General features: G+C 44.8%; 2 protein-coding genes across 3 annotated transcripts; both read right to left on the reverse strand.

Moving 5' to 3' along the window:
- Positions 1–228: 228 nt before the first annotated feature.
- LOC139414150 (augurin-A-like) lies at positions 229–5,657 on the reverse strand. 2 transcript variants are annotated; one of them, XM_071162031.1, is made up of 4 exons: positions 5,468–5,657; positions 3,398–3,445; positions 2,134–2,294; positions 229–737 (listed from the first exon to the last, which is right to left on the reverse strand). In XM_071162031.1, the coding sequence occupies exons 1-4, from the start codon at positions 5,655–5,657 to the stop codon at positions 588–590; spliced, it is 549 nt and encodes a 182-aa protein (XP_071018132.1). In that variant the 3' UTR covers positions 229–587. The 2 variants fall into 2 exon arrangements, 1 of the variants encoding a protein (XP_071018132.1); XR_011634865.1 differs by lacking the exons at positions 2,134–2,294; positions 3,398–3,445; positions 5,468–5,657 and adding an exon at positions 1,385–1,477 and having other exon boundaries at positions 628–737.
- Positions 5,658–14,197: 8,540 nt separating this feature from the next.
- On the reverse strand, positions 14,198–18,238 carry LOC139414151 (otospiralin-like). The gene is made up of 3 exons (XM_071162032.1): positions 18,175–18,238; positions 16,355–16,387; positions 14,198–14,391 (listed from the first exon to the last, which is right to left on the reverse strand). The coding sequence occupies exons 1-3, from the start codon at positions 18,236–18,238 to the stop codon at positions 14,198–14,200; spliced, it is 291 nt and encodes a 96-aa protein (XP_071018133.1).
- Positions 18,239–18,878: the final 640 nt, after the last annotated feature.

Here is an 18,878-nt window from a genome sequence, read left to right on the forward strand (position 1 = left end):
CGTCCCTCCTTTGCCTTTATTTCACCATGATGGTTTGTTTTTCCGCATCAGTTTAAGGATCGATTGGCATCCAATCTACAGGCTGGTTGAGGTACTGCCTGTATCTGTACGCTCTGCTGGTTCACCACACACTGGACACAACATGTACAAGAATCATGAATTATTAAAGGTTTTGACTGTCTTTTATTTAGTTATTCAGACAGATCAACCCAATGCATTGTGGTCCCATCACAGTGTGTACATCAGAAGGTCTCAATCTCCCAGACAGCAAAGGATACAATGTAGAGACAGTGAAACCCAATCCATAGTCTGGGACAGGCATGTCTTAGCTCCATTTATTGCATTACAGAGAAGGCTACATTACTGTATGTGTGCAGAATAGCATCAGAGGGATAAGTCGCAGAAGAGGGAAGCATTCATGTGATTGGGACAGTTCAGCGATTTTACAAAACAACATATTTGTTTCCTTACTTTGAAGTCGTCTAAGGGAACACATATCTTGCTATGTAAAATCTCAGAACTCTCTCTTTAAGCTTGTGTGATTGTTATGTTGAGACAGAGAAACTGAGTAAATCACAGCTAGCCAATTAATAGTAGTCATAATTGACATTGGCGCCGTGTCTGTAGGAACCGGGGTCCTGGGGCCCGATGGGGGCGTTCTCGCCATAGTGGTGCTGGCGACCTTGGTCTGACGACCGGGCCAGGTCCATCCAGTAGGACAGGTCAGTCTCAAGCCTCTGTGGGATGGATGTACGACAAGAGATAAAACGTTAACGGAATCAAGCTAGAAGACTCGTGAACTTGTTTGAATGAGAGTGAATAGAGACAAGCTGTTAGACGACACAGTGTGTGTGTTTGTGTGACAGCTGCAGTTGGAGAGATCCAACTCGAGGACAACTGGAAATGCAATGAAATAACGTCATAGCAGATGCTTTGATCCAAGGTGACTTGCAGTACATCGAGTGCATACATTTTTGTTGTTGTATGTAATGTATGACCCCAGCGGGAGATCAACTTAAAGCAGTGTAAACATGTCTGAATTAGGTGAAGTCTTGGAAGGGGCGGTGTGTCAGAGTTAGAGTATGACTGGCGTTAGTGGGCAGCCGTACGTTTGTGCATGCTTTGTCTTGAACAATTAACTGACACGTTTTCTATTAGGCTTCATGTGACGAGAAGGTTTGGACAGGTCCGCCGCTGTTGGACGATGGACGCAGATGTGCGGGAAATATTACGGCCCCTCGTCGACTGATGTCGGAGCTGGGGTGAACTGACACACACACACAGGGGACAGCTGCGGAGCCCGGGTAAGAGACATGTGTTACAGATACCGGCATTAATCCAATCACACAGCCTCGCCGGCTGCCATATAAATATCAACACACACCTTATAATAGAGCTGTCTAGACGGCGGAGAGTGGTTGCGTTGTGTTGCTAAGACGTTGCTGTAGACGGGAAGTCATGTCTCTGTACAGCCTGGTTGAGTCTGAAGCAAACACAAAAGACTGACCTTTTCATATGTTCACCGATCATTCCTGTAAATGCCACCATGGGACTTATACAAGGATGGAGATATAGTCAGAGGTTCTATAACCATATTAAAGGGAAATAATTCAGATTAGATGAATGGTATAAGGAACATAACTAGGAACATAATAGGAATGTGCTGGTGCTGTGCTGTACATTCTTCCTGTAAGCCAGTTGTTTGTAATGTTACATGGATTTGTATATTTAAGCAATAAGGCATGAGGGGGTGTGGCATATGGCCAAAACACCATGGATAATAGCTGTTCTTGCACTGTGCCTGGATACAGCCCTTAGCCGTGGTATATTGGTCATAAACCACAAACAACCGAGGTGCCTTATTGCTATTATAAACTGATTACCATCATAATTAGAGCAGTAAAAATAAATATTTTGTCACACCTGTGGTATACCATCTGAAATAACACGGCTGTCAGCCAATCAGCATTCAGGGCTCAAACCACCCACTTTATAATACATGATAGTATATGATGCAGTTGTAGTTTACCAGATCGGATCACTCTCAGGACTGTAGGAATGCTTTACTGACCAATGGGTAAAGCGTCTGTGTGTGCAGAGTGCAGTGCATTGTGAAGGGTGCAGTGTACCTACCGCCTCGTCATACCCCATGTGCATGAACTGCATGATCCATTGCTGCACATCTGGCCTGCTGCGGTCCCAGATGTTCCTCTTGGGCCTCCGTAGGGAGGTCAGGAACTCTTTGGCCTTGGAGGGGGCCACCGCCACCCCCGCAGGCTTCGTACCTCCGCCCGCTAAGGAAATACAGGTAAGGAGAGGTCATGGGTCAAGGTGTGGCTGTAAAGAAGTCTATAAGCACACCTGTTTACCCACAGCAGAGTCTGAGGCAGGGGGAAGTGTGTAGGGAGCAGGGGAGCTGTCAGTGACTGAGAGACAGAGTGGTTCTGACCGACCAGCAGCAGCCAGGACAGACAGGAGAGGAGCCTAAAGGCTACATCAGCGACACTATAAATATCAACGGGTGTTTTTAGATTATTAATAAGACTCATGAAGCCATCATCATCTGAGACTGTCACTTATCAGTCCAGGCACTCATCCCACAGAGGACTGCGTGTGTTGCGTGCCATGGAGGTCTGTCTGAACATGACAGGGCTATTCAAAGCTAGACAAGTGTGAAAAGTTTACCGCCTGAGGTGGATTTGTCGATAAAGTTATTTATTTTTATTGAACCTTTTATTTAACTAGGCAAGGGAAAGGTGAATTGTTTTCCTGACATTAATGATGCAGACATGCGGATGTAGTTGTAATGAATACGATTGGAGACAAGAGTGCTGGTTTAAAGCGCAGGGCGCAGCAGGTGTTTGTTAGCGAAGGACCACAGGAGGAGGCAGGTAGCTGGGTCCAGGGGCAGGCAGAAGGTCATACACAGGGGGGTCCAAAAAGGTAACAGTACACACAGGGAAAAGGCTAATAACGTAGTCAGGGAGATCAGGCAAGAGGTTGACGACAGGAAATCTGACAGGCAGAAGTACAGGCAGGGAATAGGCAAAAAGGCGTCGTTAGTGAGGATGGCCAAACACCATGATACACAGGAGGACTAATATGGAACTAAACAGAGCTCCGAATAGAATGTGTATCAAAACAAACAATACCTCACAATGATGGGGTGCAAAGAAGTGAACTAAATAGTGTGTGATAATGACATACAGGTGTGTGAACAGGTGATCAGAATTCAGGTGATTAGGATCTGGAGAGTGAACTGCGTTCAGGGGGATCTATGTGTTTGAGAGCGCGAGCTGGAAGCAGACATTACAGTAGCGTGGCTCAGTGTAGTCAGTGTGTGTGTAGTCTCAGCTGTGAGATGTTTCTCATGAGAAACAGCCATAATCCATATTGCCATCTCTTTTCTTCAGTAGTCTGTGGAGCTTGTTCTCCCCTGCGCCATCTGTTGGAGACGCTCAGACAAAAGAGGTTAAATAAAGACAAATCAGATATATTCTACTTGATTTTAACATTACATCAGTTTGTATCCACTGTTATATCATTACTATGAAAGACGTACAGTGAGTGAACAACATGTTTGTATTAAGTTGCACCCCCTTTTGCCCTCAGAACTGCCTCAATTCGCCGGAGCATTTACTCTACAAGGTGCTGGCCCATGTTGACTCCTATGCTTTCCACAGTTGGGTCAAGTTAGCTGGATGCTTTTGGGTGGTGGACCATTCTAGATACACACGGGAAACGTTGCAGTTCTTGACACACTGCGCCTGGAACCTACTACCATACCCTGTTCAAAGGCACTTAAATCGTTTTGTCTTGCCCATTCACCCTCTGAATGGCACACACACACAATCCATGTCTCAATTGTCGCAGGGCTTAAAAATCCTTCTTTAACCTGATTTAACAAGTGACATCAATAAGGGATTCTAGCTTTCACCTGGATTCACCTGGTCAGTCTACTCTATGTCATGGAAAGAGCAGGTGTTTGGTACACTCAGTGTGTATCGTTGTTATGCCCTATGACAGAGAGAGAGTTCATGTAAGGAGTGTCTAGGAAATCTAATTCTGAAACATTTAAGTGTTACAATTCTCCTATTAAGATGTCAAACCAATGCAGTATACAAAAAACCTAGTATATCCCTCCCTTCATACCCATTCACCATGTCAATAATTAAAAAACACTTGAGTTAATCGAAGTGTTACCAAAGCAGGGATGGCAGGGGCGCAGGGTTGTGTTCCAAATGAAACAACTGCAAGTATGCTTGCTGTAGTTCCTCAACGGCACAGCTAGGAGCGCAAAAAAAAAAAAAAAAAAAACATAATTGAAGACTCTTCTTTTAGTCATAAAAGTGCATTGACATTGCTTAGGAACTGTGCACACTTTGGAGAGGTGTGTGACCACTTGGAGTCACCAGTTAGTCCTCTCACTCAAACCATTTCAAATGTTTTTGTTGCACCTACCCCACATTCTCCAGAAATATTATCGTCACGTTACAGAATATATCCAGAGTATTTTCAGATTTTGTTTTCAACAAATGTGGCGAAAAGTACAGTAAAATGCACATAAAATCAACAGTGTAATGTTTGGATTCAGTCTTGTGTCAGGTGTGCCCAACTTTGGTCTAATCACCTCCCCATTATCTCCAAAACGGTTCCCTTTCAATTGTTACCATGATTATGCATATGCTTTTCATATTTATTCTGTAAGAAACATTTCCATGTAGCCCTATCCATACAGGCCCATTCCCACAAGTGTAAAGGGTAACGGATGTGTTGTATCAATGTGGTTATTTGATTGTAGTCTGGTTTGATGTTAGATGGCCGGTTCGAGAGGTAGAGAGCGGAGACCTTCCTCTAGCTAGCAGACAGTAGACGGTAGGAGGGTGATATTCACGGACAAACAATGTGACACGAGGGTGTGAAATCCTCCCTCCAGGAGCTGTGGTTTGGTTTGACCTCCTTTTGTCCTCCACACGCAAATACTTCAATCCACCCTCCCTTTTTTTTTTACTCTCCCTCCCTCTTGCTGTTCTCTTGGTTTTACCTCTCCTTTTTTTTCTCCCTCTCTCTCTCTCTCTTAACCATTATTCTTTCTCCCGGTGAACTTCAAGAATCAAAGCTTCCGACAGAGCATCCAAGATGGTGGCTACAGGGCGGATAGAATAGCCACGGAACTCTTTCAAAATCAGATGTCACACTGTCCTCGAGAAGAATGAAAAAATCCAGTCTCTGCTGATCTCAGCAATTAAAAATGTAAAAAATAGAGAGATGGGAAAATGTATCGAGACAGGCGTGCAGGCACCCTTTTCCAAATCTCTGTTCTCTGTAACAGTTTTTGTCACGTGGCAACATACTATGACATTTGAATGCATCAACCTGCAAATGTACAGTATAAATGTGATGGGTCAGTGAGTACACTCAATCACAAATGTACAATATGAATGTGAGTGACGGAAGGGTTTTTTACCTGAGTGAGCGCAGTAGGAGAGGAAGGCCGTTAGCAGTAGAACCTGCAGACAGAGGTTGTGGAAAGCCATGGTCTCCGTCTCTGTCCCAGGCGTCTCTCTGAGTCTCGGGAAGCAGTGGGTAGAGGAAGCAGGAGGAGAATCAGGAGCAGTGGAAGCAGGAGTCTCCCCACAGGCCCAGAGAACAAACATTCCTCCCTAGAGGAAAACCTGCTTGTGCCGGTTCAGGAATGTCGGAAAAGGAAGACCCAGCCAAACAGAAGCACTCGGTCATTCTCTCTCGTTTAATGTGTGGGTGATATGTTTGTTGGATGGGTAACACTTTCTTTGGATAGTCCATCTGTAGATGCTCTACAGACCATCTACAAGCTATCAGTAACACTCCAACTAACCATAACCTAACCATAACCTAACCATAACCTTATTATGTCAAACAACTGTCAAGCCTGACCAATGATGTCATAGAAACACTGAGAACAGAAACATTTCCTCAAAGACAACACAGAAAACCTCCATATCATATTTCCTCCACACAGTCAGCAGTAAATTATAATTTTCCTGTGTGCGTTTTTCCGACCAAGTAGTAACTTAACAAATAGCATCATGATGCTGCAATCAACAAATCCGGGACCATGTTTATGGAACACCACTCAAGGAAGTTTTCCCCTGGGGCATGTTTCCATGCAGAAAGAGCAAAATATCTCAAGGGAAGTACAGATGTTTCTGAACATGAAAAAACACATCCCCACAGAGAAAAAAAAAAACGTTTGAAATAAATGTAATTTCCTTACTTTTCTTTGAAGTTTGTCAGAGCCCCAATATCATGGAGACTAGTCCTCTCTACACAGGTAGGAGGCAGTAGATTTGATTTGAAATTGTCCCAATTCTGCACCCTTTTACCAGTACCAGTGAAAAGCTTGAACACACCTACTCATTCAAGGCTTTTTCTTTATTTGTACTATTTTCTACAGTGTAGAATAATAGTGAAGACATCAAAACTATGAAATAACACATATGGAAACAGGTAGTAACCAAAAAAGTGCTAAACAAATCTAAATATTATAGACAGTATTTGAGATTATTCACAGTAGCCACCCTTTGCCTTTGCACACTCTTGGAATTCTCTCTACCAGCTTCATGAGGTAGTCAATGCGTTTCAATTAACAGGTGTACCTTGTTTAAAGTTAATTTGTGGAATGTCTTTCCTTTTTAATGCATTTGAGCCAAATCAGGTGTGTTGTGACAAAGTAGGGGTGGTATACAGAAGATAGCCCTATTTTGTAAAAAAAAAGGCCACATTATGGCAAGAACATCTCAAATAAGCAAAGAGAAACGACAATCATTCATTACTTTAAGACATGAAGGGTAGTCAATGTGGAAAATGTCAAGTACTTTGAAAGTTTCTTCAAGTGCAATCGCAAAAGTGCTATGATGAAACTGGCTGTTATGAGGACCACCACAGGAAATAAAGACCCAGAACTACCTCTGCTGCAGAGGATAAGTTCATTAGTTACCAGCCTCAGATCGCAGCCCAAATAAATGCTTCAGTGTTCAAGTAACAGACCAGTGGCGACCCGTCATTCAGGGCCCCACATTTTTAGGCTTGCCTGTTTTGCTTGTTATTTTGGCATTAATACGTGTCACATATCCGTTTGCAAACAATATTTTAAAAAACAATTTCATTTTGTTAATAAAATCATACAAACATGGTCTCTTTTTTGCTTTCTTGAGTAAGGCAGCTCCAAAATGCAGGTGTTTCAGCATAGCTCAGTGCTTTCTGTGGTGGTGGGGCAAGCCAGCAGAAAATACAGAGCGTTGCGCCTGATTGGCTCAGTTTTCTGTCACTCATGGGACAGTACGTCACCCCCAAGTCTAAGGTTAGAGCTCGAAAATGTTTGCCCCTTGGGTTCTGCCATAGAGTTATATTAGAAGTGCCCATCCAAGAAGGCTTAAGGTCATTGACCACAGATAGAATTACATCAGATCACGTTATATCTACAGTAGCTTTGATTGGACTGATCATGTCAACATCTTACTTTCAAAGTCTTAGCTAGCCGTCATCATCATAAATCAAGTCGACAATCTACTAGCAAATCCTTTTTAATCCTTGTCATGTGAAGAGAAATAATGAATAGAAATTATAGAAAAAACGCATCGGTGTTCATCTGCCATTGGACATAAAGATTACACAACAAATTCAACAATGAGTCATTTGGAAGGAATCAGTGGCTAACTGCAAGCAGTGCAAAGCAATCAGTAACAGTAGCCTGCTATTCAATGGAGTGGCTGTGTGTGTTTTTTCCTGAGTTCCCACCAGAGAATGCCAGACTTTGATGACAAAACCGCCACGCCACCTTCCTGTTTAAGTGAACACATCACAAGCCAAGGAGTGAGTCGAAAAATGTATTGTATGCTGCTGCATAAATGATGTACGGTAGCTAAGAAAGTAATACTAAGTGTATGTTGTGTAGTAAGCTGTTAGTAGCCAATGTGCCTCACCCTAATAATTTGGTCTATTTTCACCTCTCAATTTTGCCTAACATTACTGTTCTGACTCATGTAGCCTATAACCTGTTTTTGAGAAATGCCATCATCTAATATCGTAAGAGATTTTAATGTCTGCTTATATGCTCCCCTTATCTGACTTGGTGTACAGGGAAAATACTGTAAGAGTGGCCCTTGTTCTGCATTCTGTCGCTGTACATTTCAAAAGTGCTGAACCTACACTGTAGTTGTATTGCCTACGTCCGTCGTCGCTCGCTCATTAATGTCTTAATCGAAATGACAGAATGCCTGTTATCCGCTCATTGTTCCCTTATGCCATGGTTTGTACATCTCAATTGTCAGTAGAAACCACATTTGTTTAGGCAAGTCAGTCATACTGTATCAGCTATGTTTTTTTTTAAGGCAGTAAACAAGGCTGAATGAACTGTTTCGCTGCCAGACAAGGCTGCGCTGATAGCCAGGTGTAGCGGTGGTAAGGATTCACTCCATGGTGCTGGAAGGAAAGGCCTGCTGTTGGGACAGCTTTAACAGTTTGTGGGCACCGCTTGTCGCTTATAAAGTGCAATTCATGTATTGTTTAGAGTTGTATTGTTTAGTGTTGTGTTGTGTAGTGTCTTTGCTGGCATGCATCAAAAAAAATACATTCTAAAATCACCACTGTAACAGACATCTCAACATCAACTGTTCAGAGGAGACTGTGTGAACCAGGCCTTCGTGGTCGAATTGCTGCAAAGAAACCACTACTAAAGGACACCAATAAGAAGAAGAGCCTTGTTTGGGCCAAGAAACACAAGCAATGGACATTAGGCCGATGGAAATCTGTCCTTTGGTCTGATGAGTCCAAATTTGAGATTTTTGGCTTCAATCGCCCTGTCTTTGTGAGACGCAGAGTAGGTGAACGGAGGATCTCCTCATGTGTGGTTCCCACCGTGAAGCATGGAGGAGGAGTGATGGTGTGGGGGTGCTTTTATGGTGACACTGTCTGTGATTAATTTAGAATTCAAGTCACACTTAACCAGCATGGCTACCACAGCATTCTGCAGCGATACGCCATCCCATCTGGTTTGGGCTTAGTGGGACAATCATTTGTTTTTCAACAGGACAATCACCCTAAACACACTTCCAGGCAGAGTAAGGGCTGGGCTATTTGACCAAGAATGAGATTGATGATGATGCATCAGATGACCTGGCCTCCACAATCACCTGACCTCAACCCAATTGAGATGGTTTAGGATGAGTTGGACCACAGAGTGAAGGAAAAGCAGCCAACAAGTGCTCAGCATATGTGGGAACTCCTTCAAGGCTGTTGGAAAAGCATTCCTAATGAAGCTGGTTGAGAGAATGCCAAGAGTTTGCAAAGCTGTCATCAAGGCAAAGGGATGCTACTTTGAAGAATCTAAAATATATTTGTTTAACGCTTTTTTGATTACAACATGATTCCATATGTGTTATTTCATAGTTTTGATGTCTTCACTATTATTCTACAATGTAGAAAATAGTAAAAATAAAGAGAAACCCTTGAATGAGTAGGTGTGTCCAAACTTCTGACGAGTACTGTATATATTTCCCTACTTTTGATTTCTGTCAACCAAGATGACACCACCATGTATAAGACATTCTGCAACCTTCTTGTTCCTTGTCCGCTCAATGAAGGTAGGAGAGGTGTTAAAAGGCATTATATGTGAAATCAATAATTGGATATTTACCGTCGGTTCTCTTTCTCTTCATTGCTGATGGAGACAGGAGGAAAGGCAACAATGTGCCCTCTTTTGTTGTGTTGAATACCTCATTGATCCTCTCTGCTGCTTGCAAATCAAGGACTGCTGTGTTTGTTAGTGTGGCATTGTGAAAAAGTATACGTGTCTATTCCAGATTATGGACAAACCATCCTTGTCCTTAGGAGAGATGGTACAGTTGCTGGTCTATTTCTTATTGTGGTGTACAGACAGTATATCAATAGTAAATTAAAAAAAACACAGGACACAACTTAAAAACAGAACAAGACTCACCTCTAGGCCTGTTATCTGTCTCAATCCCAATATGTATTTATATACTGAATATATACCATACGTCGGTTATACACACTAATTGGCTACCAGTCTGTTGTTGGTAAATACAGTTGAAGTCAGAAGTTTCCATACACCTCGGTTGGAGTCATTAAAACTCGTTTTTCAACCAGACCACAAATTTCTTGTTAACAAGCTATAGTTTTGGCAAGTCGGTTAGGACATCTACTTTGTGTATGACACAAGTAATTTTTCCAACAATTGTTTACAGACAGATTATTTCACTTATAATTCACTGTATCACAATTCCAGTGGGTCAGAAGTTTACATACACTAAGTTGACTGTGCCTTTAAACAGCTTGGAAAATTCCAGAAAATGATGTCATGGCTTTAGAAGCTTCTGATAATTGACATCATTTGAGTCAATTGGAGATATACCTGTGTATGTATTTCAAGGCCCACCTTCAAACTCAGTGCCTCTTTGCTTGACATCATGGGAAAATCAAAAGAAATCAGCCATGACCTCAGAAAAAAAATTGTAGACCTCCAAAAATCTGGTTCATCCTTGGGAGCAATTTCCAAACACCTGAAGGTACCACACTCATCTGTACAAACAATAGTATGCGAGTATAAACACCATGGGACCACGCAGCCGCAGATATATTGAAGCAACACCTCAAGACATCAGTCAGGAAGTTAAAGCTTGGTCGCAAATGGGTCTTCCAAATTGACAATGACCCCAAGCATACTTCCGAATTTGTGGCAAAATGGCTGAAGTACAACAAAGTCATGGTATTGGAGTGGCCATCACAAAGCCCTGACCTCAATCCTATAGAACATTTGTGGGCAGAACTGAAAAAACGTGTGTGAGCAAGGAGGCCTACAAACCTGACTCAGTTACAAAATTCACCCAACTTATTGTGGGAAGCTTGTAGAAGGCTACGCGAAACATTTGACCCATGTTAAACAATTTAAAGACAATGCTACCAAATACTAATTCAGTTTATGTAAACTTCTGACCCACTGGGAATGTGATGAAAGAAATAAAAGCTGAAATAAATAATTCTCTCTACTATTATTCTGACATTTCACATTCTTAAAATAAAGTGGTGATCCTAACTGACCTAAGACAGGTAATTTTTACTGGAATTAAACGTCAGGAATTGTGAAAAACTGAGTTTTAATTTATTTGGCTAAGGTGCATGTAAACTTCCGACTTCAACTGTATATATTATTGTCTATGGGATCAAATATTTCTCTTTACCTTGTTAGTAAATATGATCTAATACATTTACCAACGCAAGCATTTGATAACATTCATTTGTTTACTAGGGCAAGATAAAATGAAGGAAAGTATTTCCCTGTGCTTCAAAGCAAGCCATCCTTGAGCGGGCGATGTTCAGTTAATGGTCGATTAGGCTTTCAGGAAGCCACTGCTTCACCAACCGACAGAGGACGATATGGCAAACATCTGTCAGCGTGCAAACTGACTCTTCCTCAAGAGTCAAGACACACAGAGATCTCAGCTGCTGTGGCTTGCATGGGAGTCACACGACAGACCCCTCTGTCTGTAAGGCACATACACACAGGGGAGATTCCCCTTGTGATAATCTGTGAATAACATTATAAACGGGGATGGAACACACCTTAACCTTGGGGTTTGAATGGTTTGCCTGGCACGTACCCTGAAAGTGAGATGCTCAGTCTGCATTCCTGACTGTGCTCCTGGGAGAGGAAGGAACACCTGCACTCAGCTCAGGGCAGGTCTCTAGTGTGAAACAGGGTTCAAAGAGAAGTCACAGAGATGGGCAAAAAAGCGCTCTTTCACTCTCTCACACACACACACTGGGGGAATAACTAACACTTAAGCTGGGTAGATTCGAAGAAATAGGAGAAAGGTCACGCTTCATGAGATTTGTACACAACACAGAGCTTCTCAATGCTCCTTTTGTGCGTGATTTCTTAGAACCGGCAGCCGTAGATAAGTGTTTAGGTGTATTGTGTATCTATGGCTATGAGGATGATACACACCATCTTAACCTGACGTCATCCCTTGGGTCTGGGGCCCATCCTTTATAACCACTCTACATCCACCTATCCTATCCCCTCCGTCCACCTGTTACCATGGCAACTGGGGGAGAGCTTCTTCTTTAAAGTGTGTGTTATTAAGGATAAAGTTTCCCCCCATGTTGCGTGATCACTCCGCACACCACTACACAGCATGCCCTTTTCCCTGCCACTGCACACCGCTACACAGCATGCCCTGTTCCCTGCCACTGCACGCCGCTACACAGCATGCCCTGTTCCCTGCCACTGCACGCCGCTACACAGCATGCCCTGTTCCCTGCCACTGCACGCCGCTACACAGCATGCCCTGTTCCCTGCCACTGCACGCCACTACACACCATGTCCTGTTCCCTGCCACTGCACACCACTACACAGCATGCCCTGTTTCCTGCCACTGCACACCATGCCCTGTTCCTTGCCACTGCACACCGCTCCACAGCATGCCCTGTTCCCTGCCACTGCACACCACTACACAGCATGCCCTGTTCCCTGCCACTGCACACCATGCCCTGTTCCTTGCCACTGCACACCGCTCCACAGCATGCCCTGTTCCCTGCCACTGCACACCACTACACAGCATGCCCTGTTCCCTGCCACTGCACACCATGCCCTGTTCCTTGCCACTGCACACCGCTCCACTGCATGCCCTGTTCCCTGCCACTGCACACCACTACACAGCATGCCCTGTTCCCTGCCACTGCACACCATGCCCTGTTCCTTGCCACTGCACACCGCTCCACAGCATGCCCTGTTCCCTGCCACTGCACACCACTACACAGCATGCCCTGTTCCCTGCCACTGCACACCGCTACACAGCATGCCCTGTTCCCTGCCACTGCACACCACTACACAGCATGCCCTGTTCCCTGACACTGCACACCGCTCCACAGCATGCCTTGTTCCCTGCCACTGCACACCACTACACAGCATTCCCTGTTCCCTGCCACTGCACACCACTACACAGCATGCCCTGTTCCCTGCCACTGCACACCGCTCCACAGCATGCCCTGTTCCCTGCCTCTGCACACCACTACACAGCATGCCCTGTTCCCTGCCACTGCACACCACTACACAGCATGCCCTATTCCTTGCCACTGCACACCACTACACAGCATGCCCTATTCCTTGCCACTGCACACCGCTCCACAGCATGCCCTGTTCCCTGCCACTGCACACCACTACACGGCATGTCATATTCACTGCCTCTCTCTGATCTCTCTCAACATGCAGTAGCTGCCTGCCAGGGGAAAGAACACACATATGAAGAGATAAAAAATTAATTATTGGCGTATTCAAACACGCCCACATCACTGCTCTTTGAATCACTCAATAGTTACAGACATCTCTGGTATGTGGATTTGCATAGGGTTGATTACATGGATTAAGCCTAGTAAGCAAGTTATTTTTAGTCCAAAAATAAACCAAATCTGTGTTCGGGAAACTAGACCCGAGTAGTAGTTTCAAGCGAGCCAGGATTCTGACAAACATGTTGATAGCTGCTGCACGATTGTACTTTTCCATGAATCAATTGTTTAACAACTTTAACGCACATCTTTTGGGAGGAGAGCTTAGCATGCAGCGGCTGTTCAAGACAAGTTTAAAGAAACAGACTATTCACAATAATTAAATCTCCAGGGCCCTGGGAGTTTAATTGGGTCGTGGAAAAGCAGTTTCACACACAGAACGCAGGCAGATTTATTGTTCATGGACACAAAACAAGTCAAGTGTATGAGAGGCCTGATCTGGTGTCAGCGTGTGTTCTCTGTCTATCCCACGTACAGTACTGAGCATCACATGACCTCCATGCAGACATTCCATCCCCTCCCTTTCTCCTCTTTGGTGAGTGTCAATGCATGTCTTTTCCAGGGTCCTCTGGGGACATAGAGTAAGCCTCTATATTCTACACTACTTGCATGCAGTAGAGAGATGTTGGTTCTAGTTCTGGTCCTGTAATCATAAAACGTCTCAGAGAAGGAGTGCTGATCTAGGATCAGTTTCTTTATTTTAGATCACAATTCATCAGATTACATGGACAGTGGGGCCTGATCTTAGATCAGCATTCCTACTCTGTCCCCCTGTCCATATACACTTATTATTTTAGATCTAAAAAAGGCTAAACTGATCCTTCACCAGTTTTTATATTTGTGGTTGTGGTCACTCCTCGTCAGGGTCGGACAGCTCATAGCCCAGGCGGCTGGCGGAGGGGAAGTGTGCCCAGAAGGTTCTGGACAGGTCTTCAATCTTCTCATAACCAGCGTACTCGCGCAGAGCCTCCACCCAGCCGAAGAAGTCAGAGGAGGTCAGAGCCCAGTTGGGCATGCTGCGCTTCTCACGCCCCAAATCTGCTGCTGGGAACCAATGAGAGCACAAGAAGAGAAGAGGACGTCAAAAGGGAACCAATCAGAGGCTGAGTGAATGATACTGCACTTCACTAAGACTGGTCACATGACACAACTTGACATGGATTGATAGCCGTTTACTACATACATTATTTTCAGTATAATACACAATCAACACACAATCTGTATTAATTGATTATACATGTGTGTTTGTGACAGTGATAGAACCACTGTACGGAACCTTTGCTGAAGGGAAGTCTGCCTCACCAATGGGAAAATCTACTCTGGCAATTTTCCCACTTCCCAGCCTTCCTCCCTGCTACACCAACCATAGCAGCCCCGTTCATTTCTCCGTGTTCACCTCTCTGTCACCCCTTCACTACAACCTGAGCTTAAGCCGCATTCCTTTAACCAAAGTCAATATAATACCTTGTAAAAAAACGGCTCGTCTTCGAATTGAAATCAAATCCCCCGTTGAGCATCTCAGGCTTATGGTTGATTAAAGACCAGTCAGGGGCGAGCGGCGCCGGACATCCCCTAAGCCCAGAGACAGGCCTCTCACTGTGGGGTGGTGGGAGAGAGGGCCTGGTCCACGTTGGGAAAGCAGGCTGGGACAACAACACTCCACAGCTCCCAACTCAAACATAACACAACGGTGTGAGTGACTGTAGGAATATGATAAGGAACAACACCATGTAGTGTGGAGGCACCAAGGAAGTCTTCTCTCACATCTGTCCCTCTGACCTCTCTCACATCTGTCCCTCTGACCTCTCTCACATCTATCCCTCTGACCTCTCTCACAGCTGTCCCTCTGACCTCTCTCACGTCTCTCCCTCTGACCTCTCTCACATCTATCCCTCTGACCTCTCTCACAGCTGTCCCTCTGACCTCTCTCACGTCTCTCCCTCTGACCTCTCTCACGTCTCTCCCTCTGACCTCTCTCACGTCTGTCCCTCTGACCTCTCTCACGTCTGTCCCTCTGACTTCCCTCACATCTGTCCCTCTGACCTCCCTCACGTCTGTCCCTCTGACCTCTCTCACGTCTGTCCCTCTGACCTCTCTCACGTCTGTCCCTCTGACCTCCCTCACGTCTGTCCCTCTGACCTCCCTCTCATCTGTCCCTCTGACCTCCCTCACATCTGTCCCTCTGACCTCCCTCACATCTGTCCCTCTGACCTCTCTCACATCTGTCCCTCTGACCTCTTTCACATCTGTCCCTCTGACCTCCCTCACATCTGTCCCTCTGACCTCTCTCACATCTGTCCCTCTGACCTCTCCCCTGGTCCCTTGCTGTGTGTGTACATACACTGAATGCACAGGACATTAAGAACACCTTCCTAATATTGAGTTGCGCCCCCCCCCCCCCATTCCTTTGCCCTCAGAACAGCCTCAATTCATCAAGGCAATGACTCTACAAGGTGTTCCACAGGGATGCTTGGCCCATGTTGCCTCCAATGCTTCTCACAGTTGTGTCAAGTTGGCTGGATGTCCTTTGAGCGGTGAACCATTCTTAATACACACGGGAAACTGTTGAGTGTGAAAAACAGCAGCGTGGCAGTTCTTGACCAACTGAAACCTGTGCACCTGGCACCTACGACCATACCCCGTTCAAAGCCACTTAAATATTTTGTCTGGCGCATTCACCCTCTGAATGGCACACATACACAATACATCCATGTCTCAATGGTCTCAAGGCTTAAAAATCCTTCTTTAACTTGTCTCCTCCCCTTCATCTACACTGATTGAAGTGGATTTAACAAGTAACATCGATAAGGGATCATAGCGTTCACCTGGAATCAGCTGGTCAGTCTGTCATGGAAAGAGCAGGTGTTCCTAATGTTTTGTCCACTCAGTGTATGTCTTCAAGCTATAGTTGCACAACTCAAAATATTGAATCAACATCTCTAGGGCTGGTTTGATTGAATCCAACCCCATCTTGGTAACCCCTGGTTACCCAGTCTCCCACACTCACCTTTGCCTTCTTCTCCTGCTGTTTCCTCAGCCCCTGAGTTCGAGGGAGAAAAGACAGGAATTATTCAGACCGAAGGCACCATATGGGTCTTCATGGTGACTCACACAGCCCTGTTGATGGGTGACTTGATACAAAACAGAGATAGTGAATAAGTCTAACTGAGGAGTGCTTTTTTTTAATTAATCTCTGTCTATCAACTCTCTCTCCCTCCTTGTCTCTATCTCTGACATTGCCCAACATGCTGGGCAGGCAGCAGCAGATTAGCAGACGGGGGTGTTGCGGACAGAGAGAGGGAGACAGAGGCAGTGGGGTGTAAGACAGGGGATGAAGAGGATATGGAGCGGCTGACTGCTAAGTGCCATGTGCTGCGCCTGGCCCTGGACTGCTCTGACATTCAGACATTCACAGCCTTTATTAAATCTCCTCAGAGGATAGGAAGGTCGCGGCAGATCAAAGAAGAAGGTAAAGCCCAGTGGAGAGAAACAGACCTGGGTTCAAACACTATTTGAATACATTTCAACATGGTTTATCTGGGCTTAATTGAGCTTGCCTGGCACAGTAGAACCAATAGAATAGTCTGAAAAATACAAACCCTGCCCATCTGGCACTCCAGGCAGACCGAAGCAAACGCTAAACGTGTTAGAAAAATCTTGAATAGTATTTGGACCCAGGTCTGGGAAGATACATAGGGGAGGGGAAAGATAAACGCTCAGCTTGGTCAACAGAGACTAGAGAGAGCTAAGCAAGGTAGGCAGGCACACAGTGTAATACTTCTACCGTCTCAATGAAAACAAAAGAGGGAGAAAGCAAAAGAAGGGAATGACCTGCGACTGGTCTATTCTGACCCACAACCAGACGCTTTTCATCAAAACAACGTCATTTCCACTCAATCAAATATCTTGGAGGGATGTTGTGACAAAAGATCTATGTCTCTGAATAGCCAATACTGCACATGCATTGTGTTGGCAAGCAGGAAGAAGCGCTGCTCAATTAAATATACAGTATTGTGGTGTGCTGTTGAAGAAATGGTACCAACTGTCCTCATACCAATATAAAGAACACAGGTATATCATGGGAGGGCATCCGTTTCATTTGAAAGAAAAACCTTCAAAACTTTCTCCTCACATTCCACAGTAAAACCCAAGTTGACAGAAAAAATGTGCAGCTATAAACAATGTAAAGAGACATGTTGAGGACTAAACTTCACAGTTGATGCAGTGAGACAGAACCCAGTAAAAACACTATAATCAATAACGTTCTTTTATCTGCTGCTGTTGACTGTACCGGCTGTTGAAATGTCAGAGTAGTTTGTCAGAAGGTTACATTCCTAGTGAACTAATGGACAACATTCCCTCCAGGGAAACAAATTGACTGACTGTCCGGCTGCATCTCCGAGGTAATTAGTTCCAGCTGACGGTTTCCGAGAGATGCTCCAGACTGCGGTAAGAGACAACAGCAGGCCAATAACAGTCTCCTTCAGATGTAACATACAACATCTCAATCGTGGAGGATTCCTCTCTCCATCTCCTCTTATCCATCTACAGCACACGGAGCCGAGAACCCAGGAGAGAGCTAGTGAACTTTTCTCCGTTCTTTCAAACCAGGCCCACAGAGATTTTGGAGAGATGAATTGAAGAAAGGAGGCCGCCACCACCACTTCAGACTTGAGTTTTATCCAAGTACACATCACAATCCAATACTACCCTAATGCGCAAAATAGGTTAAAATGACACTGAAGAGATTAGAGAATATCACTGAAAATGAAAACGGCACAGGCTCGGAGACTCTCCGCTCTGTAGAGTGCTAACAGGCTGACTTACCTATTAGAGAGAGGAGACCCAGCAGGACGACCCAGAGCAGCATTGAGACACAAAGACGAGGCATGGTTTTGCACTGTGGTAGGCCGCACAAAGACAGAAACACAACCACAAACTGTGAGAAATTGTCACAGCTTTTACCCCCGCATGGTTTTGCTTGTTCTGTAACATCTTAAGGTTTCTCTCGGGGAGAGGAGTTGTGTCAGAGGACAACAGAAGGATACAACAAAGAAGGTTTGAATCAAGTAAGCAGACTAAGAGCTACATGTAACATTTGAAGGTACATTTCACATTTTGTAGCAGGTGCAATGTTGGCAACCCCCCCCCCCCAATAAACAGATAAAAAACACCCAAAACAAAATCAATAAACAATCTTCATTTACACTGATACAGGTACCTGGTGCTGGATCCGGGCTCTTGGTCCTCTTGCTCTGGGCGAGTGTGTGTGTGTGTGTAGCGTGTGTATGTCCAGATATACCCAGAACCTGGATGGGAGGACAGATACAGTTAACAGAGATGTCCAGGATATGTTGGTCCTTCACACTTCAGATCCACATGCCATACCTTACATCCGAACCCACCGCCCTCTCTTTCCTACCCAGTCTCCACTTCTCACACCTGAGGCAGACATGTCAACGGACTGAAAGGCTTCCTTTGTGGACGAAGGGGAGAGGGGGGAAGAGGGGGAGCAGGGGAATGTCAACACT

The sequence above is a fragment of the Oncorhynchus clarkii genome, chromosome 7 (genome assembly GCF_045791955.1).
Source record: "Oncorhynchus clarkii lewisi isolate Uvic-CL-2024 chromosome 7, UVic_Ocla_1.0, whole genome shotgun sequence".
In the NCBI taxonomy this organism is placed as follows: domain Eukaryota; kingdom Metazoa; phylum Chordata; class Actinopteri; order Salmoniformes; family Salmonidae; genus Oncorhynchus; species Oncorhynchus clarkii.

Bases quoted from the DNA above. Each gene is read 5' to 3' on its own strand.
- LOC139414151 (XM_071162032.1), bottom strand. From the start codon at position 18,238: ATGCCTCGTCTTTGTGTCTCAATGCTGCTCTGGGTCGTCCTGCTGGGT. The intron at 16,388-18,174 runs GTAAGTCAGCCT...CCTCGAACTCAG, and splicing joins GGGTCTCCTCTCTCTAATAG to GGGCTGAGGAAACAGCAGGA. The intron at 14,392-16,354 runs GTGAGTGTGGGA...ATTGGTTCCCAG, and splicing joins AGCAGGAGAAGAAGGCAAAG to CAGCAGATTTGGGGCGTGAG.
- LOC139414150 (XM_071162031.1), bottom strand. From the start codon at position 5,657: ATGTTTGTTCTCTGGGCCTGTGGGGAGACTCCTGCTTCCACTGCTCCT. The intron at 3,446-5,467 runs GTAAAAAACCCT...CGTCTCCAACAG, and splicing joins CTCCTACTGCGCTCACTCAG to ATGGCGCAGGGGAGAACAAG. The intron at 738-2,133 runs GTAGGTACACTG...TCCATCCCACAG, and splicing joins ACATGGGGTATGACGAGGCG to AGGCTTGAGACTGACCTGTC.